Source organism: Ursus maritimus, unplaced genomic scaffold (assembly GCF_017311325.1).
Source record: "Ursus maritimus isolate PB19 unplaced genomic scaffold, ASM1731132v1 scaffold_20, whole genome shotgun sequence".
In the NCBI taxonomy this organism is placed as follows: Eukaryota; Metazoa; Chordata; class Mammalia; order Carnivora; family Ursidae; genus Ursus; species Ursus maritimus.
Window position 1 is genome coordinate 21,304,763 of NW_024424453.1, and position 27,843 is coordinate 21,332,605.

The window sequence follows — 27,843 nt, forward strand, 5'->3', positions numbered from 1 at the left end:
ACTTAGGCAATGGAGGGCAGTTGAAAGGACATTAGTTGAAGTGGAAAGAGCCTTTAAAATGTGTAGAATTGTTTTTAAAGCACTTATTTAAAATGATGTCCTCTAATAGACCCATTACTCCTCTCTAGTTACATTGTCAGACTGCCCTCCAGAAAGGCTGTCCGGTATCCCTCCCGCCAACAATGTGTTAGCCACTTGAGTGCAGGGGACGGTGTTGCACTGAATATGCATGAGTGTTTAGCATTAGTCCTTGACATATAGGAGGTGCCAAGTACAGATTTTGTAAATGCACCCATTATGCCACATTTTTACCAACTCAGGGCATTATCAAACTGATTAATTTTATCAGTCTGGTACATGAAATGGTTTCTTTTTTTTAAAAGTGTAAATTTTTTAATTAAAATCAAGCATCTTTTCATATGATGATTGTTCATATGCTTCATGTCCTCAGCTTATTTTTGTATTGAGGTATTGTTTTACTGTTACTGACATAAAAGTGGGAAGTTAAGTAAATAAGTTTTTAAAGATAGTAAATAATGACCTATGTATTGCAAATTTGTTTACCAAGTCTGAGATTTGTCTCAAGTATATTAGGTCTTTTGCTATTTAGGAAACAGTTTATTTTTAGGTAGTCCCCTCTATCAGTCTGTTTTCACTTAAAATTTTTAAATTCTGTAACATGCTCGGAAGGGCCTTCCTCATCCCCAAATTATAAAAAATGATTATTAAGTTTCTTTTAATACTTCTATGGCTTTAACTTTTTTAAAGATTTTATTTATTTGAGAGAGAGAGAGAGCATGTGTGCATGAGCAGGGGGGCAGAAGCAGAGGCAGAGAGATAAGCAGGCTCCCCGCTGAGCAGGGAGCCGGGTGGGATGCGATGTGATGCAGGCTTAATCCCAGGACCCTGGGGTCATGACCTGAGCTGAAGGCAGATGCTTAACCAACTGAGCCACCCAAGCATTACATCTTTAATTTTTATGTTTAAATATTTGATCTTTCAGGAATTGATTTTTGTACAAAATGAGAAATTGAAATCCAAGGTTTCTTTTGTCTAAGTGGCCAGTTTCTTATCTCAGAAACATTTCTTTCGTGTGTCTTTTTTTTTTTTTTTTGAAGGGTAGCTGATGTAGTGTTCTGTTAGTTTTCAGATGTATAATCAAGAACTTTTTTTTAAGTAACCCACCCTTTCCCACATTGATTTGAAATGCTGCCTTTACCATATATAAAATTTTCATATATATACAAAGTAATTTCTGGACTTTAATTTCTGTTTTGTCAGGTTTTTTTGTCTGCTTCTTAGCAATATTACATTATTTCAGTCACTTAAGCTACGTAATAATTTTGAAATCTGGTAGGCTAAAGTTCCCCTCTTCCCTGTTATTCCTTTTTTTTTTTTTTTTTTTAATTTTCTTGGCTGTTCTCTGCCTTTACTCCTCCAGATGCACTTTAGAATCAATTTGTCAGATTTTTTAAGTTCCCTCTAAATTCTTTCAGTATTAACTGGCATGACAGATCTGGCTTTAATGATGTTTTTCATTTTGCTTTGACCTAAGTTTTATATCCTTAGTTTTCCTTTAGTGTTAGGTTTAAAATCAGAGTCAATCTGTTCCCTAGCCTTGTCTTTTTTTGTGTTTCTTGTTCCACTGCTTTATGCAAGTTTTTTTACTTTTGCTTCTAACAGCGTATCAGAAATGATCTCATCTTAAACATTCAGCAGCACTAAGGTCATTTTTAAGAACCATCTGAGAAGACAAATACCAAATGGTTTAACTTACATGTGGAATCTTAAAAAATAAATGAACAAACAAAAGCAGAAACAGACTCATAAATACATAGAATAAACCGGTGGTTGCCAGAGGGGAGGGTCGGGATAGATGAACTAGGTGAAGAGGGTTAAGAAGTATAAACTTCCAGTTATAAAGTGAGTCAGTCACGGGGTTGTAACATACAGCATGGAGAATATTAAATCAGTAATACTGTAATAATGTTGTGTGGTGACAGATGGTAACTGCACTTATCATGGTAAGCATTTTGTAATATATGTAATTGTCGGATCCTTATGTTGTACACCTGAAACTAATATAATATTATATGTCACCCGTTAAAAAAAAAATCTGAGAGCCAGACTTTTGTAGGGCTATGCTCTTCCTCACATGCCTGTCCTGCCTGGGACTGAGTTTATGGCACATGTCTATCAATTACATAGCTCTTCTTCCCCCTAGAATCATAGATAATTATTCTCCAGTTAGTGTGGATTCTTAAATAGGTGAATAACCATATTTGGTAAGTTATAATAACCTTAATTTTAGCAATCGGTAAGATGTGTGTGTTATATAAAAACAAAAATCAGTTTCGTGGTTACAGAGGAAGGAAACTTTATTTGATATACTGGTTATTCAAAATAATTAGGGATCTAGCATGTAAATTTATTTCAAACTCAGTATAAGTTTTGGCACCAGTTAAAAAGTAACAAAAAATACAATTTAGGCTACATTACAGGAAATAAGGCATCCAGATTAGAAAAGGTAATAGCTCCAATCTATGCCAGTAGTTTTTAGAGTTTTGTGCACCTATTTTGTGCCAGGGACTAAACCAGGTGCTAGGATACAAAGCTGAGAGACATAGCCAACGTAGAACTAGGTAAAGGATAGCTAGAACAAGCAAGTAATCATAGGCTTTATGAAAAGTCAAAGAAGGGCGTCCAGAAACTAGACCACAGAGGCTGGGAGCCACGTATAAGGGGAGGTGACACACAGAGCCGGAGCTTGGGAGGCGGAGCTATGGCCCTCACTAGCTCTGGACCTTGTACAAATTCTTTAACCTCATTCTATCTCAGTTTCTTCTTGTGTACAGTGGAGTCAGTAATAATACATTTTACACTGTTGTCCTAAGCATTAATGAGATGGTGTATAAAGGGGAAGCCTCTGGAACAGACCCTGACACACAGTAATGACTAAGAAAATGGTATGGAATGCATTTTGAAGTGCTAGGATGTAGGAGTAGCCCCAGCAGGGAGAGACTTCCAACGGAAGGAAAGGCGTGCGCCAAAACTGGAGTGGTTGAGCTGGGGCGTTTCTGGAGTTGCAAAGTATTTAACCTGATTGGAGTGGGGGGAGTAGCTGAAAATGAAGCTGGGAAGGGAGGCAGGGGTGAGATCTCCAGATAGGAGCTGTTGTGCCATGTTGAGGAATCTGAGAGGCACTGAAAGTGTTGTGGAATCTTTGAAGGCCTAAAGTAGGGGAGTGTCCAGAGCAGTTTCCCCAGTTGAAAGACTATTTTGTTACATATGTGTGGAGGGACTAGCAAAGCTATTTGAAGTAGCATTTCCAGTTAGAGTGGTAGTGCTCAGCCCTGGCTGCTCGTTGGAACCATCTAGAGAACTTTCAACAGTCTGATGCCCAGGTTCACTCCCGACCGGTTTTATCAGCAGCTCTGGGGGTGGGACTGAGGCGTTGGTACTTTTTATTGAGCCCCAGATAATTCCATTGCACAGCCACAATGGTGAATCACAGCGTTAGAGGGTCACTGTGTTCAAATCAGATTTGATAAAGTTTCAAATTACACAAGTGCCGGCAGCATTAAGGGAGCCAGAATAAGGAGATAACAAGTAGGATACGGTGGTCGGTTGAATGAGGAGGGGGTTGATTATTTCTGCACTGGGTCACTGGGGTGATAATGATCATCTGCCAAGACTCGGCCATACACCAAGAACATGAAGGAGAAACAGCTTTGGCTATTAGACCTTGTTGAGTGGGCATGAGAAAGATGAAGGGTTTGATTTTCAAATGTGGGTATTCAGGGAAAACGGCAAAGGGCAAATGGGCAGAGGGAGAAACTGAAGCGGGGGAGGAGCTGATGGTACAGTTGAAAACTCAGGAGACAGTAGATAATTGATAAGTGAGCCCCCTGAGAAGATAGGACGTGAAGAGACACGAAAGAAATCATTTATATGAGAATTTCCACTCAGAGAGAAAGAAGTAAAAATAGGTGAGGGTGCAGTTACGTTCACAGGTCAAGGAAGAGAGGCTATAATATAGCCCGATGGCCTGATTTCCTTACTGAAGGAAGTAGGAGTATCTGCTGAGAATCGGAAGGTGCGAAGAGGGGCTTAAGGAGTCTAGGCACGTGCTGGGAGAGTCAAGGGGGCCATCTGAGAAGGAGGTGTCTCGTCCTGCTCTTAAATGCCGTTTTTTCCCCCAGAGTGTCAGTATTGAATCTCTCTCACATACTCTCTGGGTGATCTCCTTTGTTACATTAGATTATTAAGAAAAACATTGATATTGGGGCGCCTGGGTGGCACAGTGGTTAAGCGTCTGCCTTCGGCTCAGGGCGTGATCCCGGCGTTCTGGGATCGAGCCCCACATCAGGCTCCTCCACTATGAGCCTGCTTCTTCCTCTCCCACTCCCCCTGCTTGTGTTCCCTCTCTCACTGGCTGTCTCTATCTCTGTCGAATAAATAAATAAAATATTTAAAAAAAAAAAAAAGAAAAAAAGAAAAACATTGATAAACTGAAGTTTGTCCAGAGGAGTTAAGTAGTTCACACAGTTTAGAAAGTTATCGGTTAGCTTTTCATTTCTGGGGTAGCACTTGGCTACCTTAATTTCAGATTACAAGTGTTGATATCACTTGAAAACACTGTACACATCCCACAGTTTTCAGTATCACTCAGCAGCATCATATTTTTTTCTACACTATCAACTCATTTGAAAACATGTTAACTTTTAGTATAAATATTTTCTATTATACTATAAGTACATTCTAAGAGATATTTTACTTCATAGCTACTTCATACATTTTTTTGTTCTATGATGCCTAATAAAGACCTAACTAGATTTCTCAACTCCGATATAAACTACGATTTGCAGTATGTATTCTCTAAATATTTTTTCCTCTGAAAACCCACTAAAAGTCCAGTAGTTAATTGTCAGATAGCCTGAACTATTTATTTTACAGTTTTCCTATTTAGCAGAACTAATTGTACACTACAAGAAAGCAGTCATTAGAATGGCTTTTCAGTAAGGCTTCTTATTTTAACTTAATTATTAAGATAATTATAAATTACTTAAATAAAACTTGGGTTAGGACCATGAATGTATAGATAGAAGGTGACCTTGATATTGCAGAACATTAACCTAAGATTTTTTTTAACATTTTTTTATTATATTATCTTAGTCACCATACAGTACATCTCTGGTTTCTGATGTAAAGTTCGATGATTCATTAGCTGCGTATAACACCCAGTGCACCATGCAATACGTGCCCTCCTTACTACCCATCACCAGTCTATCCCATTCCCCCGCCCTAACCTAATATTTTGATATCATTTCAGGTAACATTTCATTTGTTGCGTTTCCAGTTTCCAGCACCAACTCACCAACAAAGATTTTACCAAAAACCTTAGGACCAATAAATGTGAATGTTGGACCCCAAATGGTAAGAAAACCATCAAATCTTAGAATTTGACATTTTGATTAGGCAAGACTAATTTAAAGGATAATTGTACTAAAGATACTGGACAAAAATTCCAGTTCACTTCTTAACTCATTCACTTTTTTAAAAAGTTTTGTTTTTATCAGAATGTAACTAAGTCTTGAGAAAAAGAAAGGCTGTGTGCTCTTCAGTGTTTAATGTTTGTGTATTTGAGTCTGGATCCTGGATATGTAATATCAAGGTTTTTGCCTGCTCCCTATGGTAGGCTTCTCTTGTTTTTAGTTTGATTAAATTGATTTGAAATCTATTATGTTTTATGTTCTTCTCTTTTTTCTCATACAATAACCTTTACTGCCCTAAGCTATGTACTCTAATATAAATTGAATATGACCCAACATTTAATCTATATCCAAAGCTATCAGTCTTTAGTAGTAGAAAAAATGAATGCAAAATGGAAAATATTTAACCGTTTCTCTGAAGGTATTCCATTAATTATGCTAGAGCTTGATGTGTATAGCACTTTTTTTTTTTTTTTAAGATTTTATTTATTTATTTGACAGAAAGCCAGCCAGCAAGAGAGCGAACACAAGCAGGGGGAGTGGGAGAGGGAGAAGCAGGCTTCCCGCTAAGCAGGGAGCCCGGTGCGGTACGGGACTCGAGCCAAGGACCCTGGAATCATGACCTGAGCCGAAGGCAGACGCTTAACGACTGAGCCACCTAGGCACCCCTATACAGCACTTTTAGAAAAGCCTTATTTATAAGCAAAGTCACATGCAATTACCCTAGAAACTATACTTAATTTAATGGTCTCACCGCCTTTAGCAAAAGCATGTAAGCACTTGAACAGGTAACTCTTCATTGTCAGTGCTTGCATGTTCTCATCTATAGAGCAGGAAGGATAAATTTTGCCCATAATACTCAGTACTGTGGACTCTGTTAAATGCAAAATTATTTAGGCAAAAAAATATATCTTTTAACATAATTAGTGGTTTCAGCAAATCTTTAAGATTTTAAGACATTCAAGACATGACATTTTTCTTGACCACTTGAGGACTGTTAATTATCTACAGAATTCAAGCTAAAGATCTTGCACAATTTATTGTAACTATGTGAAGAATGTAGTCTAGCTCCAAACCTCATGGAGACTTAAGCTCAGGTAAGCGTCCCCATTTCAAGGTAGTTAGGGTATATTTCAACCATTTACTATGCTTTTGCTTCTCACCAGCCACTGCAGTAGGTGTAAATGAGAGAAGGCACCTGACTTTAAAGTCTGTATTTTAGGGGCGCCTGGGTGGCACAGCGGTTGGGCGTCTGCCTTCGGCTCAGGGCGTGATCCGGCATTATGGGATCAAGCCCCACATCGGGCTTCTCTGCTATGAGCCTGCTTCTTCCTCTCCCACTCCCCCTGCTTGTGTTCCCTCTCTCACTGGCTGTCTCTATCTCTGTCGAATAAATGAATAAAATCTTTAAAAAAAAATAAAATAAAAAATAAAGTCTGTATTTTGAAATGTGATTATATAAACACCAAAATTAAATAAACATCTCTGAACTCTTAGAGTTTCTCCCTAACAGTAGTCCTCTGTTTCAAGAGACTATTTCCTGTCAATATTTTAGTGATACTGCTATGGCTTAAATTTGAATTCCTTTTTTTGGAAACAGTTTTTCTTTCCATTGTCAATTTGAGTTACTATACATGTAATTACTGTTACACCTCAGCTCTGACAATGGTAAGTAGTCTTGTATACTACTTACTCATTACTACAAACCTCAGAATCAGCAAAACAAAGGTCAGAAGAAGGAAAGGAGATTTGGGGCTCCTCTTAAAACCAGGCCTTAATTTGTATCCTTAATACTGAGGTACTTTTTACAGTTCTCAGTTGTTGGACAGAAATGAAAGCTTTCTTTTTGACTTCCTCATTGTTGTAGAATCCCAGTTAGAGCCATTTCTCTCTTTTCTTGTTTATCTCTTTTGAATATTGTCCCCTCACCTTCAGTCTCTCATCTGTGATTTAAAAGTATTTTTTTTAAGTTGGAAAACTCTTGACTAAAGCCTCTTTTTAAAAATCTGCTTCTTTCTGTTATCTTTCTCTACTTGACCTTTAAATTTCACATGTCTTTTTTTAAGCCAGGTCTTAATGGTAGATAGAAATTTCAGAAAGTCCCAAGAAGGTTGTTTTTGTTTATAGAAACTAGTTTAACAATAACTGTTTTAGCTTGGAATACTTGCCCTTTAACTTAAAGGTAATCTTGTCATATAATCTCATAACCATCTTTATTTTAACATGGTTAAAAAGTACATGTTTCTTATAGTGAAAACTAAAATTTTATGAAATAATAAAATCCTTTAATGTAATACTTTATAATTGTATAGATCCTTTTTCCCTTCTTTTTTTTTTTTTCTTCCCTTTCTTTTTTTATAATTGAAGTATCATTGACACAAAATGTTACATTAATTTCAGGTATACAACATAGTGATTGAACAACTCTATTTTATTCTGTTCACCACCAGTGTAGCTACCATACAAGGCTGTAACAATTTCTTGGCTGTTCTTACTGTAGATGGCAGTAGTATGTAAGATATATTGATTGAAGGTAGAAAATCTTCAGAATGAGGTTCAATTGCTATATGATTTTCATAGCCCAACTGTAATCCATTGTCAAAAACTGCATGATTAGGGGCGCCTGGGTAGCGCAGTCGTTAAAGCATCTGCCTTCGGCTCAGGGCGTGATCCTGGCGTTCCGGGATCGAGTCCCACATCAGGCTCCTCTGCTATGAGCCTGCTTCTTCCTCTCCCACTCCCCTGCTGTGTTCCCTCTCTCGCTGGCTGTCTCTCTCTGTCAAATAAATAAATAAAATCTTTAAAAAAAAAAAAAAAAAAAACTGCATGATTACATTTAAATTAAGGATTTCTTTGGGGTGGGGAGAAGTAGGTGCTGGAATTTAAAATAAATGTTTATTTTCCTTATCAGATCAACTGAATATAAGAAGTAATTACCTCTGATTACCTCTAATTTCAATTGGGATTTCAAAATTAAGGTTCAGTTTTATAAAACATACCTGACTCATCACCTATATAATTTTCGTGTATTCAGTGGTCGATCAAGTTCTGTTGGCTTTTCTTTGATTTTGTTTCTTAAGGTTCACTGTCATTGTCCTAATTTAGGAATTCATTGCATCTCACATGAACTTCTAACTTGTCTTTTTAATTGAAGTATATCATCCCTCCAGTTTGTTCATTCAGGAAATGTTTATTGAGGATTTCTGCTATTAAGTGCATACCAGGCACTAGGCTAAGAGAAAAGAACAGAATATTGTTATCACTGTCAGATCAGCAAAGGCTATCAGCTAACATTCTGATTGAGGAAGAAAAAATAAACCAGAACATAGCAATTCATTTCCAAAGCCTTTCTCAGTAATGATAACCAGTTTTTTTCTGTGTCCTGTTTCCCTTCCTCTTCTCTTCATCTTTTTTTTTCTACAAAGTCCTTTAAATCAGGTAAACTGAGCCTGTAGGCTACTTAATAATAGATACAGAAAAAGAACTTAGTAATACTAATACTGCACAAATAATGCAGTCTATCTCAAGGGTAAGTCTGGATGCTTAGGATTGTGGAGACTCCTGTTCTAGAAATAGAGTAGACCAGAGACTAATTAAGTACTCAAATTTTCCTTCTTAAGCTTCACACTCAAGGTCAGCATGATACAGGACTCATGAATGTGTAATGTAGTGATTGGTGAGAACTATGTCTTTTAACTTTTATTTTCTTACTGGATTTTATGTAATCCTTTCTGGCATATTAATGAACAGAGAAGCTACTTTTTTCATTTTTACAGATGGGTCTTCTGTCTCCGTTCATCAAATATTTATTGTGCGTTTTCTCTGAACATCTCCTAGCACTGTGCTAGGCTCTGCAAACATTTCATCTACCCTTAAAGATTTTACACTGAAATGGAGATGCGGAGGTGGGGTGGGGAGTGTAGAAGGGTAGGAGATACAAACCCATTGTCCAGTGTTCATATTTTCTCATGAGGTAAGTTTCTGAATTCCTCATTTAATAATCCTTGGAATATTGTAGAGAATCAGAATTCTCCAGACATCTATCAGTATTCATTGTCTTTTGTTTTTATTTTTTTAACTATCGAATTAACTTATTGAAATTATTTCCTAGGCATTTGTATATAGTAACATCTCCCTAGCTCCAAATTGGCAAAATGCCATACACAAACAGAGGTAACTAACGTTCTTAAATGTTGAGTAAATGAATAAATGTTGATGAGACTTTAATAACCAAGGCTGAACTAAGCTTGAAATGCAAATGAATCCTTCCCATTGTTCTTTATGGAGCAAATTAGCAACTAACTTAATGACTGGAGTTAGACCCTGCCTACAGAAACAGGTGTCATTTGATCAGGGATACAAAAATTAATTAGTATTTGGACCTACATCAGGTGATAGAAATAGAACTATTTCTTTTAAGATCTGTCATTTAAAAATTATATGTAGCCCATGTAGATGCTTTTCTCTCTTAATTGGTACTTTAAACAAAACCTTACTGTTATGGAAATTTTCAAAAGTATATGAAGATAGAATCTCTTCCCTTTAGGAGATCCAAAGATCTGGGGTTGCCTGGTGAGGGCGGTCCTGTGTCTCGGGTTGGAAAGAAAAAGAAGAGCGAGAGAATCTCTGTGTGCACAGCAGCTCGTTCTTCAACAGTTACCAATGTTAGGGCCAATATTGTTGCATTAATACCCCCACTCACTGGAGCATGCCCTTATTTTTTTGACAAAAATACTTAAAAAGATACCAGTAGAATGCTGAATTGTTTTTTGTACTAATTATTATTAACATTTTTGGAAAAAACATGGTCTATTTACTGGTGAAGTCCTGGGCAGCGATTTTGGTAATACCTATCAAGAAACTCTTTTTAAAAGTCTATCCTTAGTTCCATTAATTACCTTTCTAGAGTCTGTCCTTAGGAAATAGATACTAGGGCCAAGATCATTGTACAAAAATGTTCATCACAGCATTGCTTACAATATTGGATAATTGAGTATCCATATGTATCTAACAGTAGGGGATAATAGATCCGCATGATTGAAATGTTTCACTGTCTTTAAAATGTCTTTGAAGAGTATTTAATGACATGAGGAGATGCTCTTGAAAAAAGAAGATAAATTACATCTGTTACAATAATCCAAATTGTATAATGCCTTTGTGTGTATTTGGAACATGAAGATCTGATGTACTCTTGCCCTAGTTTGAATACATCAAGTTCAACTGCAGTTAGGTTCTATAATTTCAAAGAAAGTTTGTTTTTCTGATTTTTAAAACATTGTTAGTTGCCAGCTTAATCCTTCCAGATTGCTGTTCACTTGCTGAAACCTGTATTGTGACCTCATGTCAATCTTCAATTACTTGCGCTTTAAGATCCTAGAATATACGTTGAAAATCTTATGTTTTAGATGATTGATATTAAGTGCATTTTAGGCAGTAAGATTTCCTCCTTATCTGTAGCTTAGCAGTCAACATTATTTTCTGCCTGTAGCGTTTCTTAATAACTAAGAATGTTATTTGCTGTGTCCTCACTTCATAGATTATAAGCACACCACAGAGACTAACCAGTTCAGGAAGTGTTCTGATTGGGAGTCCGTATACCCCTGCACCAGCAATGGTTACTCAGACACACATCGCAGAAGCTACTGGCTGGGTCCCAGGGTAAGAGTGTGGTTCAAATTACCATTTTTAAAACTCTTTCTTAAGCTGTGATCTTTTCCTCTCACTATTTTGTCTTCCATTCTTGTTTTATGTTAGCCTAGTCCTTAAAAACTAATGTGTTGCCTTTAAAACCACCTATTTTATTTCACTTTATATCTTAGATATAAATCATTTATGGAGCAACCATTTTTAAATAGAGAAAAACAATACAATAATTTGTACCTGAATCTTCTGACTTTCCAACTCTGAAAATGGACGGCTTTTTATGATTATGACATTTAACTGCTTGGGAGATTCAAATTCTATATTTTATATTGTTTTAACAAACTTAAGAGAAGAATTGCATATTAAATGTTGGCTGTACTCAGAATTTCCGCTGTGAATTTTTGTTTCCTTAAATACCAGAAAATGAACTAGGAAAAAGAGGCCAAAAATATTAAAAATTTTACTGAGTTTTTTTTCTTGATCCTTTTGAAACACTGGACAATTAAATCAATATCCCGTGTGCTATTCATTTGCCATTTTAGTGTCAAACCTTTACCTGTTTCATCTCTGCCTGTAAAATACCCTTACCCAGCCTTTCTCTGCTCCTTATCATTTTACCATTTCATCTTTCCATAAGAGAAAAAGAAATCGTAAGATAAAGGATTCAAAACCTCATTTGTTCCCTTTAGAAGTAATTTCTGTGGTGGCATACTATACTGGTAGTTCTGTCTTTGACTTATAATTGTGAGTTCTAGCAAGCAGACAGTAAATCTTGGTTGTATAAGAGCTTTCTTGTTTCCAGGATATTAAATGAATTAGTGGAATAATCCTGGCAAAGTGTTTGAAGCCATACACATGTTCATATGTACACACACACACACACACACACACGACAGAAGAGTTCCACATGTATACATACTGTTTCACTATCGAAGGGGATGAAATGACACAATCACCTGTAATTCTGGCCTTTATTCAGTCCTTATCCCATGTAGGATCTGAAAATTAGCTTGGATTTCTGCATAACCTTGAGAGATTATAACATGAAAGCGAAACCTGTGCTACTCGTGCTGGCTCGCTTTGGAGATGACCAGGGTTTGGATATTGTCAGCCCCAGCTGTGCTTTATATTGGGGGTGGAATGAAATGACTGCTCAGTCATTACGCAGTGACTAATACTTTTCTGTGCCTTCTCCGTTCTAACTCTGCAGTATTTTCTTCCTGTTTTCATTGAGCTCATTTCAGACCGTGTTGGTATATTGTGATCTTTTTGATCCCGTGGTATAATTTATTATGTTGTGATTTCTTGGTCCTATGATAAAACATTTCTATTTGTTAGATTTTGTGTTTGGATATATTTGCTGTGGAATTAGACAGGTCACAATAAATTATTCGTGAAATAAAATTGTGTTTAAATACCTGTTCTTTTTATGCTGTCTTTTTTTTTTCTTTTTAGTGATAGAAAACGAGCTAGAGAATTTATAGATTCTGATTTTTCAGAAAGGTGAGTATAAGTATTAAGTATTTTGTTTGGGAGATGCTACTGGATAGAGAGGAGTTTTGTGTCCAGACTATTCTAGTTTAATTAGAGCTGTTTTTCTTCACGTAACTTTAACTTCATTGAGTTTCTGCCTTTATTTCATGCCTTACTGAGTGTTCTACTTCACTTATCATTACATATATTCATTATATTTGCATGGTTTCAAAAGAAATTATCCTATGAGTAGATTGGCTATTGGTAGTATGTCAGTTAGCCCTCTCCCTCCTTTTGGGAGATGAAGTATTCTACCAGAGTGAAGACACCACATTACCTCAATGTGCCCAAACCTTTTAAAAACAAGTTTTATTTGAACACATTTAAAGATTATAATAAGTTCTCACTTCTTTCTTAACTAATATGTCAAATACGCTGTAACCTTTCCTTGGACTATTAGGACAGTGCTTCTCAGTGTGTGTCAGAATCACCTGTGGAGTGTTGAATGCAGTTTGAATGCCTACCAAGTCAGAAGCTCCAGGGTTAAAAACGATCACCGTAGGGTCATTATTTGAACTTAAAGTTCAGTGTGCCGTGTAAACCACTTACTATATGAGGTACCATATTAATGTTGCACTGTGTTAAAATAAGACTCATTGTCTTCGAGGCAGGAATTTTGTCAGGTTGTTACTACTTTTTTTTTTTTTAAGATTTATTTATTTGAGAGAGAGCACGGGTGCACACATTGTGGGGAGAGGGAGAGGGAGAGAAGCAGACTTTCCACTAGAGCGGAGCCCGTTATGGGGCTCGATCTCACTACCCCGAGATCATGACCTGAGCCGAAATCAAGAGTCAGACATTTACCTGAGTGAGCCACCCAGGCATCCCAGAGTTGTTTTTATTTAAATTAAACTTTGCCAGCTATGCTTTTTGAATTTTATTTTTGATTCTAAGATTTTGTAACTCCTTTTTCCAATGGAAATCTCCTTTCTTTTGTTAGGTCATCTGCTCTCATCTGTAAAATACCCTTACCCAGCCTTTCTCTGCTCCTTATCATTTTAGTATTTCATCTTTCCATAAGAGAAAAAGAAATCGTAAGATAAAGGATTCAAAGCCTCATTTGTTCACTTTAGAAGTAGTTTCCGTGGTGGCATACTATATTGGTAGTTCTGTCTTTGACTTATAATTGTGAGTTCTAGCAAGCAGACAGTAAATCTTGGTTTTCTCTTTTCTTTTGTTAGGTCATCTGCTTTCAGTATAATAAATAGTTTTCTGTCTTCTCTATTTTCTAGTTTGCTACCTCTGATTTGCTATGTACTGAGAAACTAGATGGCCAAATGTGTTAGAATTCACCCTAAAATAGGGGCGCCTGGGTAGTGCAGTCGTTAAGCGTCTGCCTTCAGCTCAGGGCGTGATCCTGGCGTTCCGGGATCGAGTCCCACATCAGGCTCCTCTGCTGGGAGCCTGCTTCTTCCTCTCCCACTCCCCCTGCTTGTGCTCCCTCTCTCGCTGGCTGTCTCTCTGTCACATAAATAAATAAAATCTTTAAAAAAAAAAAAAAAAAGAATTCAGCCTAAAATAAAAATGTAAAGACTCTGAGTTAGGACCTTGAGGCTATATATTTTAAAATGTGTGTTTTCTTGTGTATCTATCAGCTGTACTTTAGTTCCTTTGTGGCATTTGTTGCTTGCTTCTTGGTTCTTAACTGTCTAGAACAGATAAAATCATGTCTGAGGAACTGCTGTATCATACAGAGATACAGAGCGAAGTGCTCTTTCCTCTCTAATGGAAATTCCTCTTTCCGAGTCCTGCTGGTCTTTTTTTGTATCTATCCTCGGAAAGGGCAGCAGTACAAGTTCATGCAGATGTATTTAGCAATGTTTAAGGCCTTAAAATGGCACTACTCATTAGTTACGATTGGTGGCACTTATGTACTGCAAACAGTATAAGAAAACAAGATTCTCTTTACACTCCTTCCTAAGAGAGACCTCTAAAGATCACATGTAGAAGTGCCAGATTAAATTTGTTGGTATAAACATTGATTCAGCTTTCCCTTTTTGCATATGGTATAGTGACTTTTTTTTTCCTAGTGATTTTTATTCTTTTTATTTTTTTAATATAACTTTAGTGAATCCTCCCCAACCCCCACAATCAGGTCACAAAGATTACTACCTGTGATTTTGTTGTTGTTGTTGTTACTGTTTTACAAAGTTTATTTTCCTCCAAATGCATTGTATTTTTCTGTAATGCTGTGAAATTTCTTTGTTTCCTTTCTCCCAGTATTGAGGTTCAATAAGCTAGCTCTCAAACATAGACTGATCTTTATCTCTTCAGTGTCTTGTATGTTGATTTAGTATCATATGTTGGTGTTGGTATTCATTTTCTTCAGGGATTTATACATCCACATATTGATGTATCTGTAACTTTTATAAATTATAACTTTATATAAATTTATAACAAATTACAACTGATTTATACATCAATATATATGAGGCTTTTAATCCTCATCTTACCACTTGACAGTACAACTTTAAGTATGTCTTACACAGCTGTTCCTTTGTTAAGATCATTTGTGAGAGACAGTTTCTGAAGAAATTTTGTTCGGTGGGTGAAAGATCCATTTAGGGATTCTTTTTTTTTTTTTTTTTTTTTTATTATTATTATTTGACAGAGAGAGAAAAACAGCCAGCGAAAGAGGGAACACAGGGGGAATGGGAGAGGAAGAAGCAGGCTCCCAGCGGAGGAGCCTGACGTGGGGCTCGATCCCAGAACACCGGGATCACGCCCTGAGCCGAAGGCAGACGCTTAACGACTAAGCCACCCAGGCGCCCCGCATTTAGGGATTCTCATGAGTTTTTTCCCCCTGTATTCTGATCCACTGGACTTCTTTTCAAAGAGCTTGTAGAAGAAGCTGAAAACCCCCTTTTTGGTCTTGTCTGGAGTTTTAATCCTAAAAGATGTTTGTTCACTTTCTCTTTCCTCCTTGGACAGAATCTGATGGTGTCTTCTGCATGCATCTCTTCCAAATAGATCTGATTTTCCTTTTGGGACCTCTACTTAGGGAAGAAGGTCCTGGGTGCCCCACAGGCACTGATGGCAGTCTGTGGGTGTTTGTCTCTGTTCCTACCTTAAATGAATAAGATGTAGCACAGTGGTGTTGTGTTCTTCCTTTATGCTCATGTAATATTATTATCTTTGCGTTGATGGAAAGTTAAAACTCCACTTACAATAAACTAATATTCTAATTAATATAATTTAAACTATAATAAGCTAATAATCAAACTCAGTATAGTTAATGTCTGTATTGCTTCAGCGATGTTTAGGAAATTGTTCATTCATTCAGCAAACGTTTTGAATATCTATTAACTTTTATGTTCTAAGTATTGGAGAGAATAATAAACAAGATAGAGAAGTCTGCCCTTACAAAGCTTATATTGTGTGTTGGGGGGTAGTAAATAAATAAGATTATTTTTAGATTATGATAGATGTAGACAAAAAAAAATAAAAAAGGTAATGGCAGCTACCTTGGAGAAGTCCTCTCTAAGGAGGTGATATTTGAAAGTAAAGAAGTCAGGCATGTAAATATCTTAGGTGAGGTGGGGGAGCCAGGGATTCTGGGCACAGGGAACTGCAAATGTGAACCTCCCTAATGAGTACCCAGGTTGATGTATTTGGGGAGGCACAGTGGCCTGGAGTTAGTGAGAAAGGCAAAGAGCGAGATGAGGATGGAGAGAGGTAAGCAGGAGTCCGTGATGAAAGAAAGGCCTTGTAGGTCCTGGTAGGGAGTTTGGTTTCTTTTCTCTAAGGAGGATTTTTTTTTTAAGATTTTATTTATTTGTTTGACAGAGAGAGAGAGAGAGAGAAGCAGAGGGAGAGGGAGAAGCAGACTCCCTGCTGAGCAGGGAGCCTGATGTAGGGCCTAACCCCAGGATCATGACCTGAGCCAAAGGCAGACGCCTAACCCACTGAGCCACGTAGACACTCTTTAAGGAGGATTTTAAGCAGGGAAATGGCATGATCTAAGTCACACTGACTGCTGAGGGATAAATGGATTCTAAGGAGACAAAAAAGAAGCAGGAAAATCAGAAGACTATTGCAGGGGCAGCAGCCTGTCGGTGGAGATAGGAAAAAATCGATAAATGATGGAGGAGGTAGAACCAACAAGATTTATTGATAGATTGAAGGAAGGAAGAGGAGAAAAATAAAGGATGGCTCTTGTTTTTTTGTATGAATAGCTGGGTGAATATTTATGCCCTTTACATTTACTGTAGTTCAGAGTAGGTTTGGGAAGGAATTTTTTTTTGGATATATGAAGTTCAATAAGTTTATTAGTTATCTAAGTGATAGTATCATGAGTATATAAGTAGTATCATCAGCATGTAAATGGTCTCAGGCCTGAATGATATAACCCAAGGAGGGAGAGAGTGAAGATCCATAAGGAATAAACATTTATTTCCCATTTCAGACCCCTTCTTCCCCTCCTACGCAACATGATGGATACATACTCCCAGGAAAGTAAAGGGTTTTTTCCTAAATTATTTTACTGAATTACCAAACTAAATTATTTTGCTGATTTAACTATTCTAGTTGGCTCATTTAAATGGGAAATAAAGTTCTTATTATATATAATTCCTTATTTAAATAGATTTCTGTAGCTTCTGCATGGGGTATACTGTTCTATAATACAAATTATTTTTGTAAATAAAAATAAGTTATTGGGAAAATATTAAAGAGTGATTATAGTTTCCAGTTAAGTTCATGGAAAGATAATATTCTTTGGGTACAATTATTTTGAATACTTGAAATGAAATTATTAATAAAAGTTAACATGCATTTCAAACTATGCCAATTAGTTTTTTTTATTATTATTTCTCAATTTGGCTTTATTTGGTAAAGAATACTTCCTGCTGGTTTCTTTATTTATGGACTAATAGAGATCACAGCATTTATACTATATGGCCATATTTTGGTGTTATTTGGAAAGAGGGTCTGGGTGTTTCAAAGAGCTTGATTCTAAGAAAATGTGTAAACTCTATTTAAGATTTAGGTAGTAAGCTTCCAATTTAAGGTGATAGACTGAACACCATGTTTACACCCCCAACCCCTAAAAGCCTATTGAAATTTTCATATAAAAAATAGTAAAAGGAAATCAATTTCTGAAAGTGCTGTAAAAAGTGGTAGAGATACAGATTTTCTAATTAGAAGATGAAAGTCAATGTGATTATAATGAAGGACAAGTGATAGTAGAGAAATGTACGTCCCAAGGTATGCTTAGGAGAAGTCAGAACTGGAAATGGAAACCATTCTCCCCTATACTCACTTATAATGGAAAGGCTCTAGGCTTAGACGTGACAAGTATAAAAAGCAAGAATGAATTAGTGAGGGAAGTAATGAGGGCAATGAAGTGAAGACTGTGGAGCACCCAGGCCAGTTGAAGCTTCCCAACCCTTCGAATCCCCTTGTACCTCCTATTTCATTTCCACATAAAAGATATTACACCAAAGACATTTATTCCCCAGGGCTGAAACTTAGAGAATTGATCTCAAGGAAACAACTCTGGCCTTGATTAAGTTTGTGATTGGCGTCTTTCATTTAGCGTATTTTCAAGGTTCATCCATGTTGTGGCATATATTAGTACATTATTCATTTTTATTCCATGGTATGAATATGCCACATTTTGTGTATTTGTTCGTTAATGATAGATATTTGAGTTGATGCTGCTATGAACGTCTGTGAACAAGTTTCATTTCTCTTGTATACACACATACCTAAGAATGGAATTGCAAGGTCCTATGGTAGTTCTTTACCCTTTTGAATAACTGATAGGCTGTCTTCCAGAGTAGCTGTAGCATTTACATTCCCACCAGCAACAGGTTCCAGTTTCTCCACATCCTTTCCAGTGCTTATCATTTGTCTTTTTTGTTATAGCCATCCTTGTGAATATGAAATGATATTTCATTACGGTTTTGATTTTCATTGCCCTAATGACTAATAATGTTGAGCATCTTTTCATGTGTTTATAGGACCTTTGTGTATCTTCTTTGAAGGTTTTCCATATCCTTTGGCCTTTAGTTATTGAGTTGTAAGAGTTCTTTATATATTATAGAGGCAAGGCCCTAGTATTTTCTACAGTGACTGTACCATTTAAATTGTCACCAGCAGTGTACAAAGGTTCCAGTTTCTCCACGTTCCCACAACACTTTTTGGTAATAGCCATCCTAATCTCATTGTGGTTTTGATTTGCATGTCCCTAATGATTACCAATGTTGAGCATCTTTTTAGGTGTTTATTGGCGATTTGTATAAGTCATTTGCCCATTTTTTAATTGGGTTGTTTTTGTTGTTGAGTTCTTTTACCTTTTAATGTTCTTTTACTAGAGGCATTGTTCCTTAACTTTCAGTGAAGCTTTTATAGAACTGGTTGCAGGAGCAATCTCCTATCTATGTACTGCAGGTATGAACTGTTCTTATTTCTGTTGAATCTTAATGTGAATATTGGTTGGGTTTGTTTTGGCGCGATGCTCTACCAGCCTTCCAAAGAACAAGCTTAATTTCTTGATTCGACCAGTACTGAGTAATATCCTTCAGTTTTGTATTGTTTATGAAAATTCTGGTGGCTCATGAAGAGAAAAAGCATCTGCTGTATCTTTAATCCTCACAGCACCCTTGTGAGATGGGTACTTGGTAGTTCTGTTTTTCAGATGGAGGAGTACTGTGGGTCGGGGTTAAATGAAGTAAACTGTTGAAAATATATAGCTAATAAATAGTTTACCATTGTTGATATTTAACCAGTTTTTTTCAAGTTTATTATCATTTCATGCACTGAATAATCATAAAATTCTTATATGTAGTCTTGTCTTTGTTTCAAGAGTATGTTCATCAGCTTTTAATAGCTGTTAAAAGTCTAGTTGTTCCTCTTTAAGGACTGTGTTTAGTTTCTTCCTTTAAGTATTATCCATGCCTGGGGCACCTGGGTGGCTCAGATGGTTAAGCATCTGCCGTAGGCCCAGGTCATGAGTTTACTGGGATTGAGCCCTGCATCGGGCTCTCTGCTGAGTGGGGAGTCTGCTTCTGCCTCTCCCCTCCACTTGTCCGCGCTCTCTCTCTCTCTCTCAAATGAATAAATAAAATCTTAAAAAAAAATTATCCATGTCCGATTGTAGAGGGCAAATTAGGTGATCACCCTAAACTACCCTATGATTATCTTATTGCTTCCTTTTTAAAAAAGACCTAGGATTACATGAAAAACAACCACCTTGCTTCATCCCTGGCTTTTAAAAAGTTCATAAATACGGAGTTGAGATTTTGATTTACTTTAAACCATTATCCAGTTCTTAGCATAAATATAAAACCCATACACAACATTTCTTTCAAAATAACTCATGCACTCCCCTATTTTTAGCAATTCTTATTTACTTTTGCCACCTAACTTGTACTAATTATATAAATTTATGTGTGGCTAGCCATTTATATCTAAATACCCCAAACTCTAAGGGCAAATCAGCATAGAGTGAGCTTTGTGTGGAAATATATGTAGCAAACAGGAATTGGTGGATTCTTTTAAAAAATGAAATTACTTGGGGTGCCTTCGTGGCTCAGTCGGTTGAGCACCCAACTCTTGGTTGTGGCCCATGTCATGATCTCAAGGTTGTGGGATTGAGCCCCCACGTGGGGCTCCACACTCAGTGCAGTGTCTGCTTCAGATTCTTTCTTCTCCTTCCCACTCACACTGTCTATCTCTCTAAAATAAATAAATATTTTTTTAAATGAAATTATTAATGGGGCACCTGGGTGGCTCAGTTGTAAAGCATCTGCCTTTGGCTTAGGTCAGGATCCCAGAGCCCTGGGGTGGAGCCCTATGTCAGGCTCCCTGCTCAGTAGGAAGTCTGCTTCTCCCTCTCCCTCTACCCACCCCACCACCATCACCCTTCCCCCCTTGCCCCCCCACCCCGGCCCAGTCATGGTGGCTCCTGCTGTCTCTCTTTTTTTAAGATTTTGTTTGAGAGAGAAAGAGCACAAGCCAGGGAAGAGGGAAAAGCAGACTTTCCACTTAGCAGGGAGTCCGATGCGGGGCTGGATCCCAGGACTCTGGGATCATGACCTGAGCCAAAGGCAGACACTTAACCGACTGAGCCACCCAGGTGCCCCTCACTCTCTCTCTTGCTCTCTCTCAAATAAATAAATAAAATCTTAAAAAAGAAAACAAAGAAGGATCACCATAATGGTCTTATGGAGGAAGGATTGGAATGCCTCTAGACAGCACAAAGGAGAACCCTTACAAGGCTCTAGTTCTATTCTGAGAGAGATTATGAGGGCCTGAACTAGGGCAGTGGGAATACAGAGAAGTTGAATCCCAAAGCTATTTAGGACTTGAATTAGATTAGATTTGGTAGAATGAGATTGATTTGATAGAAAGGTCATTAGAAGAACATAGGTTGAATCTGGTTTCTGTCTTGGGTGATTGGTTGTCACGCATCTAGATGAGAACTGCAGTAGGATCCAGAGTTATGTCTTGTATAGGTTGAATTCTCCTTTGTATTAATATGGTATCGTGATGTAGAAAGACCCCTTCCTGAGAAAGCTGGTCTCATTATAGAAAACAGGCTAAGGACTAAACCAATGTAAATAATGAAAAATAGGCTCAAACCATTCCTTTTCCTCCTTTTTAACTCTTTATTTTAGAGATTTTAAAATACAGAAGTAGATGACTCATATCATGAGACTCTTATATGCATATCTTTGAACTTCAGCAATAATCAATTCATGGCATATCTCATTTTGTAAAGCAAATCATTTTCATCATAAATCTCTCTGTACTTATATCTAAAAAGACTCCTTTTTAAACATATCCGCAATATCATTATTATTCCTAGAAAAATTAATAATAATTCCTTAATATCAAATATGGGGTAAGTGCTCAGATTTCTAGTTGTTTCAAATATCATGTTTTGTTTACCTTTTTTTTTTTTTTTTGGTAAAATAAGATGCAGATATAGAAAAATCACCAAAAAGCAAATGTATGACTAATAAATTACTTTAGGGTAAACAGTCTTGTAACCATCACCAGATCAAGAAGTAGAACCCAGCGGCCCCTTCTTGTGCCCCATCCCAATCACTATACCCTCCTATAAATAACTGTTATCCTGATTTTTAGAGTAATGACTTCCTTCAAGGTTTAGATAGTTTTATTACCTAAATGTGCATCCTTTTTGCACATTTTAGTCTTGTCCATTAAAAAAAATTGATATCTCTTTATATATAGGTCTCCCTTCTGTCCCATTATTTTCCTTATACTTCAGTTGTTGAAACTAGGCTGTTTGACCTGTGCAGTTTCCCACAGCCTAGATTTTATTGATTTCATACTCGTGTGCAACTCAACATATTCCTCTGTTTTCTGTATTTTCTGTAGTTTGGCAGTAAGATTTAGTGGCTTTATCAAACTGATGTTTGATCCTTGGCAAGACTACATAGTGGTGTGTTCTTCCATTGTCTCTCTTTTTATGATGTGCACACCACTGATGCTTAAAGCTTGTAACTGTTAATTCATTGTGGGGTGCAATTAGTATTATTCTAACTACTTGCACTACTTTTATATAAAGACAGTTCAGTTCTTCTACTCTTTCTTTACCTGGCGGTACAATTCATATAAGAAAGCCGAATACATGCTTGATCTCTTCCCTTTATTGGCCAGTTTTCAAGTTGATGAACTTGTTCCTGGTCTTCCTCCAAAGATGACCAAATCTTTCCTTTTAAAAGTGTCATTATGAATTCATGAATTGAACATACTTGATGGGTTTTGTACATTGCAGTTATTATCACAATTGAACCTTAAATTGTCCCATGTTTGGCTAGTGGGAGCCTCTTCTAATTAATTTTTAAGTCCTTTTGACATGGCCCTAATAGTCTTTGGTGCTTGTTACCTGATATTATAAGATGTTCCAAATTCATCTTATATGTTTCCTGCCCTATACCTGGAATCAGCCATTTCTCTAAGAAGCCCTGGTTTCCTTTAGGGAGAATTATATGGCAGGCTCTAGTTGGGGGCTGCTCATTGCTACTAGATTGGTCATTTTTTTCTAGTCCTTTTAAATGGACAGAACTAAGACATACACAAAGATATATAATACTTCATGGGTTCACATTGATATTTGCAATTCAAATCTTACTAAACCTCTTCTCCATTATATCTCATTCCCCTTTCTTCCATGCTAAGAATCCTGATTTTTAGGGACTAAGAGGATGAAAGGGTGATATCATTGGTTTTATCCCATATTATATCACTTAATGTCCCAAATAATACTAATATTACCATTAATGTGGTTACTAAAAAATTAAAATTTTTTTGCATATGTTCTCTCTGTGCTCTCCCCAATTTCCTTTAAAGATTTGAGGGAGATGGGGCACCTGGGTGTCTCAGTCGTTAAGCGTCTGCCTTCAGCTCAGGGTGTGATCCCAGGGTCCTGGGATCGAGCCCCACATCAGGCTCCTCTGCTGGGAGCCTGCTTCTTCTTCTCCCACTCCCCCTGCTTGTGTTCCCTCCCTCGCTGGCTGTCTCTCTCTCTGTCAAATAAATAAATAAAATCTTTAAAAAAAAAAAAAGTTTTGAGAGAGAGAGAGAACACGCACAGGGGTTGGGGAAGGGGCAGAGGAAGAGAGAGAGGGGGTCTTTGGCAGCTCTGCGCTAAGCATGGAGTCTAGCATGGGGCTCTATCTCAAGACCCTGAGATCACGCTTAACCAAGAGTCAGACGCTTAACCGACTGTGCCACCCAGGTGCCCCCTCCCCATTTTTTTAATAGTCATACTTTATCCACAGTGTTGGAGCATATCCCCACTATAGTATACTATACTTTTTCCCTCCTAGTCCTCATTTAGTCTTAGATCTATAGGTAACTGTATCTATAGGTAACATCACCAGGTGTTATGTGAATGTCTCTCTGTCATTTTGATTGTCTGAAGCTTGTGCTCTAGTGCTTTCTTCAGGAAGAGCCTATGGGAATAGTAATCCCTGAGTTTGTGCATTTTATATTTGGATAAAGTCAGTTTCGTTGGATACAGAAGTCCATGGTTCATACTTTCTGTCAATTTCCTAAATATATTTATTTTCTTCTGGCATAATGCCTTGCTGTTAAAAATCTGATACTCTTTTTCTCCTAGATGCATAAAGGATTCTTTTTCTTTGAAATTCAGAATTTTACTAGAATGTTTTGGTACTTGTCATTCTGGGTTGATTTTATCTTTTCTTCTTTTATTTCTGAACATACTCTTGAATTTAGCATTTAATATTTATTCTAGTTTTTTTAATTTTCTTCTTCAGATGTTCATACTGTCTGTAGATACTTTGCCTACCTCCCATATTTGTCATTTTCTCCTGAAAATCAATTGGAGGAGTCCTACAGACTAGATTGTTGCAACCTTATTGTGGTCCTTGCACTCGGCTGGTATTGAGAGGGTAAAACTCCTTGTTTCAGCTGATGCTCTCAAATTGGCCTGTTGTACTTTCTAGTAAATTCTTGATGGCTGTTTTGGGATTATCCTGTTCTGAGTTCCATTAGGTGCAGCCCCAATGAGGATTTCTTTATTGGGCAGGTATTTTGGGTATTGGTGGTTTGTATTCTGGGACTTGTTGAGGATACCTTGTCACCTAGTTTTGTTGTAAATGTTGTCAAGGGGTTTTGGTTTTGCTATCTAGTTGCTCTGTTTTTATGTGGGGATTTGGAGAGTTTGAAAACTGTACTGCTATTGCTATTTTCCCATACTTCCCCGTAACTGGTGTGTGTGTGTTTATAGTTTATTTGAATCAGGATTTAAATAAATTTGTATGTCTTACAAAATCTGTAGATTCCCCTCCTGTCTGTTTTCCCCCTTCACTGTCCTTCTTCACTCCCTCCTTTTTTCCCTTACAATTTTGTAGTTGAAGAAACCACATCATGTATACTAAAGAAAAAGCCTAAAGAGTTTGCTTACGGAATCCCTGCACTATAGTTTAACATGTTCTTCTGTCCTTGGTATTTCCTTCAAAGTGGTAGTTGGATCTGGAGTTTTGATTAGATTCCAGTTTCACAATAAAGGTATTATTAAAACCAAACAAATGCTGAATAGAACAGCTCAAGGAGAGCAAACAATACAGAAACAGAAGCACTGGAGTGAAAATTTCAAGTTGAAAAGTTGACTTTGGAGGCGCCTGGGTGGCTTGGTCAGTTGAGCATCCAACTCTTGATCTCAGCTCAGGTCTTGATCTCGGGATCGTGAGTTCAAGCCCCACATTGGGCTTCACACTTGGCATGGAGCCTGCTTAAAAAGAGGAAGGAAGGAAGGAAGGAAGGAAGGAAGGAAGGAAGGAAGGAAGGAAGGAAGGAAGGAAGGAAGGAAGGGGAAGGGGAAAGGAAGGAGGGAGGGAGGGAAAGGAGGAGGGAGGGAGGAACAAAGAGGAGACAGAGAGAAAGGAAAGGAAGGACAGGAGGGAAGGAAAGAAGGAAGAAAGAGAAAGAAGAAGGAAGGAAGCAAGCAAGCAAGCCTGGGGGAATGAGGCATGACTGTCAGTGGGTACAGGGTTTCTTTTTAGGGTGAAGAAATTAGATTGTGGTGATCGTTGCTGCTGCATTGTATACTTTAAAAAATGGAGCTTACAGTACATGAATTATATTTCAGTAAAGCTGTTATCTTAAAAGAAGTTAGATTTAAAAACAAAAGGGATACCTAATCCTCTAAGACTGATAGGAAGAAGGCTGGCATGGGTACACATGCTGATGAGTTAATAAGTGACCTATCCTATAAGCTCACTTACTTACAAAGTGACACTTACATATGCAGTTATCTATTGAATATATCAATTGGGGTATTCTACTGACACGTCAAACTCAATATCATTGCTGACCTATAGAAATGTAATGCAAGCCACATGTAATTTTTCATTTTCTAATAGCCAGTTTAAAAAATAAAAACAAATGTGAAATTAATTTTAAGATTTTATTTCTTAGTAATCTCCATACCCAGCATGGGCCTCAAACTCACAGCCCCAAGAGCAAGATTCGTATGCTCTACCAACTGAGCCAGCTAGGTGCCCCTGAAACTAATTTTTATATCTCTTATTTAATCTAGTATATCTAAAATATTACATTTCAACATGTAATTAATGAAAAAATATCGTGGGATATTTTACATTCATTTCTCATACAAATCTTTGAAATTCAATGAATTCATCTTAATTCAGGCTTCCCAGGTTTCAAGTGCTCAATAGCTGCATGTGGATTTTACCTAAGTATTGGACCATGTGAATGAGGAGGCTTAAGAGGAACTCATGAATTTGTTCCTGTCTCCTTGATCTCAGTAAAGACCCCTCTTTCTAAGAGTCATTCTCTTATTTTCCTCTTTCTTAACATTCACATCAAGCAGTCACTTAGTAAAGATAAAGATAAACTTTTATCTTTAAAAATTTATGCAAATCCTTCTCTTCTTATCCAGTCCTACTTATCCAGTTGCCCCAATTTCAGGACTTTGGTATTTCTTGCCTAGGCTTGCCTCTCACCTGGTCTCTGCTTTTGCCCCTCATAAACGCATCTTCTGCTTTGCAGCCAGAATCTCTGCCTAACTGAAAATCTCACCATGTTGGTAGTACCTTTAGTGGCTTCCCAGTATTTCAGTAGCAGCAGTAGCAGCAGCAGTAGTAGTAGTGGTGGTGGTGGTGGTAGTAGTAGTGATTCTTTGGAATGTGGAAAAAAGAAAGTAGCTATCCCTCCCTCGTTCTTTTATTTTCTTTTTTTTTTTAATATTGTATTTATTCACTTAGAGCAGGTGAGAGAGAGAGACAGAACATGAGCGGGGGGGGGGGGACAGAGGATGAGGGAGAAGCAGACTCCCCGCTAAGCAGGGAGCCTGACGTGGGCCTCGATCCCAGGACCCTGAGATCATGTCCTGAGCCAAAGTCAGGTGCTTAACTGACTGAGCCACCCAGGTGGCCCTCCCTCATTCTTTTACAAAGTACATTTAGTCTGTTTCTTAATATATATAACACAGTAGGATGTGTTAATAATTTACAAATGAATATAATTATACTAAAGGAATATGATAAAGTACAGGTTCCTTTGCATGGCATTTAAGGGCCTGGCCCCTTATCTACCTTTCCGCTTCATCTTTTGCCTTGCACTTTATATTCTGGTAATGCTGCACCGTTTGTTTCTAAGTCTCTGAACATTTATCATCTGTTTCACTCTCCCATGTGTTTACTGCTGCTGCTTCTGCCTGGTTGCCCTTCCTAACTTCCTTCTCTTGCCAGTTCTCTTTTGTTTTGGTGGTGGCAGTGGTAAAAACACTTAACATGAGATTTACCCCCAACAAATTTTTAAGTGTACATTATCATTAACTGTAGGCACTGTGTTGTACAGCAGATCTCTAGAACTTGCTCATCTTGCATAACTGCGACTTCATTGAACCTGTTGAACAATTCCCTAGTTTCCCTTTCCCTCCAGCCCCTGGAAAGCATCATTCCACTCTTTGCTTCTATGTGTTGGACTGTTTTGGACACCTTATATAAGTGAGATCATGCATTATTTGTCCTTTTGTGATTGGCATAGTATAATGTCCTCCAGCTTCATCCATGTTGTCGCATATGGCAGGATTTCATTCTCCTTTAGGGCCAGATAATATTCCACTGTATGTATAGGCCACATTTTTTTTATCCTTTCATCTACCTATGGACACTTAGGTTGGTTGCATATCTTGGCTCTTGTGAATAATGCTGCATGAACACGAGAGTGTGGATACCTCTTTGAGATTCTGATTTCAGTTCTTTTGGATATATACCCAAAAATAGGATCGCTGGATCATATGGAAATTCTATTTTAAATATTTTGAGGAGCCTCCATACTTTTTTGATAGTGACTATGCCATTTTCCAGTCCCACCACCAGTGTACCAGGGTTCTAATTTCTCCACATTCTCACCAGTACTTACCTTTTTTGTTTTTTGTTTTTGAATAGCCATCCTAACGGATGTGAGGTAGGACCTCATTGTGGTTTTGATTTGCATTTCTCTAATGATTAGTGATGTTGAACACCTTTTCATATACCTGTGGGCCATTGGTGTGTTTTCTTTGGGGAAATTTCTGTTCATGACTTTTGCCTATTTTTAATTGGGTTATTTGTTTTGTTGTTGTTGTTAATGAGTTGTTAGAGTTGCTTAGATATTTTAGATATTAACCCCCTGTCAGATAAAGGGTGTGTAAATATTTTCTCCCATT

At 37.4% G+C, this 27,843-nt stretch overlaps 1 protein-coding gene across 10 annotated transcripts in view; it reads left to right on the top strand.

Moving 5' to 3' along the window:
• TFDP2 (transcription factor Dp-2) overlaps nt 1-27,843 on the top strand; it is a 179,645-nt gene that overhangs the window by 115,323 nt on the left and 36,479 nt on the right. For 7 of the 10 annotated variants that reach the window (XM_040636721.1, XM_040636722.1, XM_040636724.1 and 4 more), the window contains 3 exons: nt 5,333-5,436; nt 11,029-11,150; nt 12,591-12,638. In XM_040636721.1, coding sequence (XP_040492655.1) covers nt 5,333-5,436; nt 11,029-11,150; nt 12,591-12,638 — 274 coding nt within the window. Of the gene's footprint in view, nt 1-5,332; nt 5,437-9,603; nt 9,666-11,028; nt 11,151-12,590; nt 12,639-27,843 lie in introns of all 10 variants that reach the window. The other 3 variants (XM_040636729.1, XM_040636728.1, XM_040636723.1) reach the window with 2 other exon arrangements.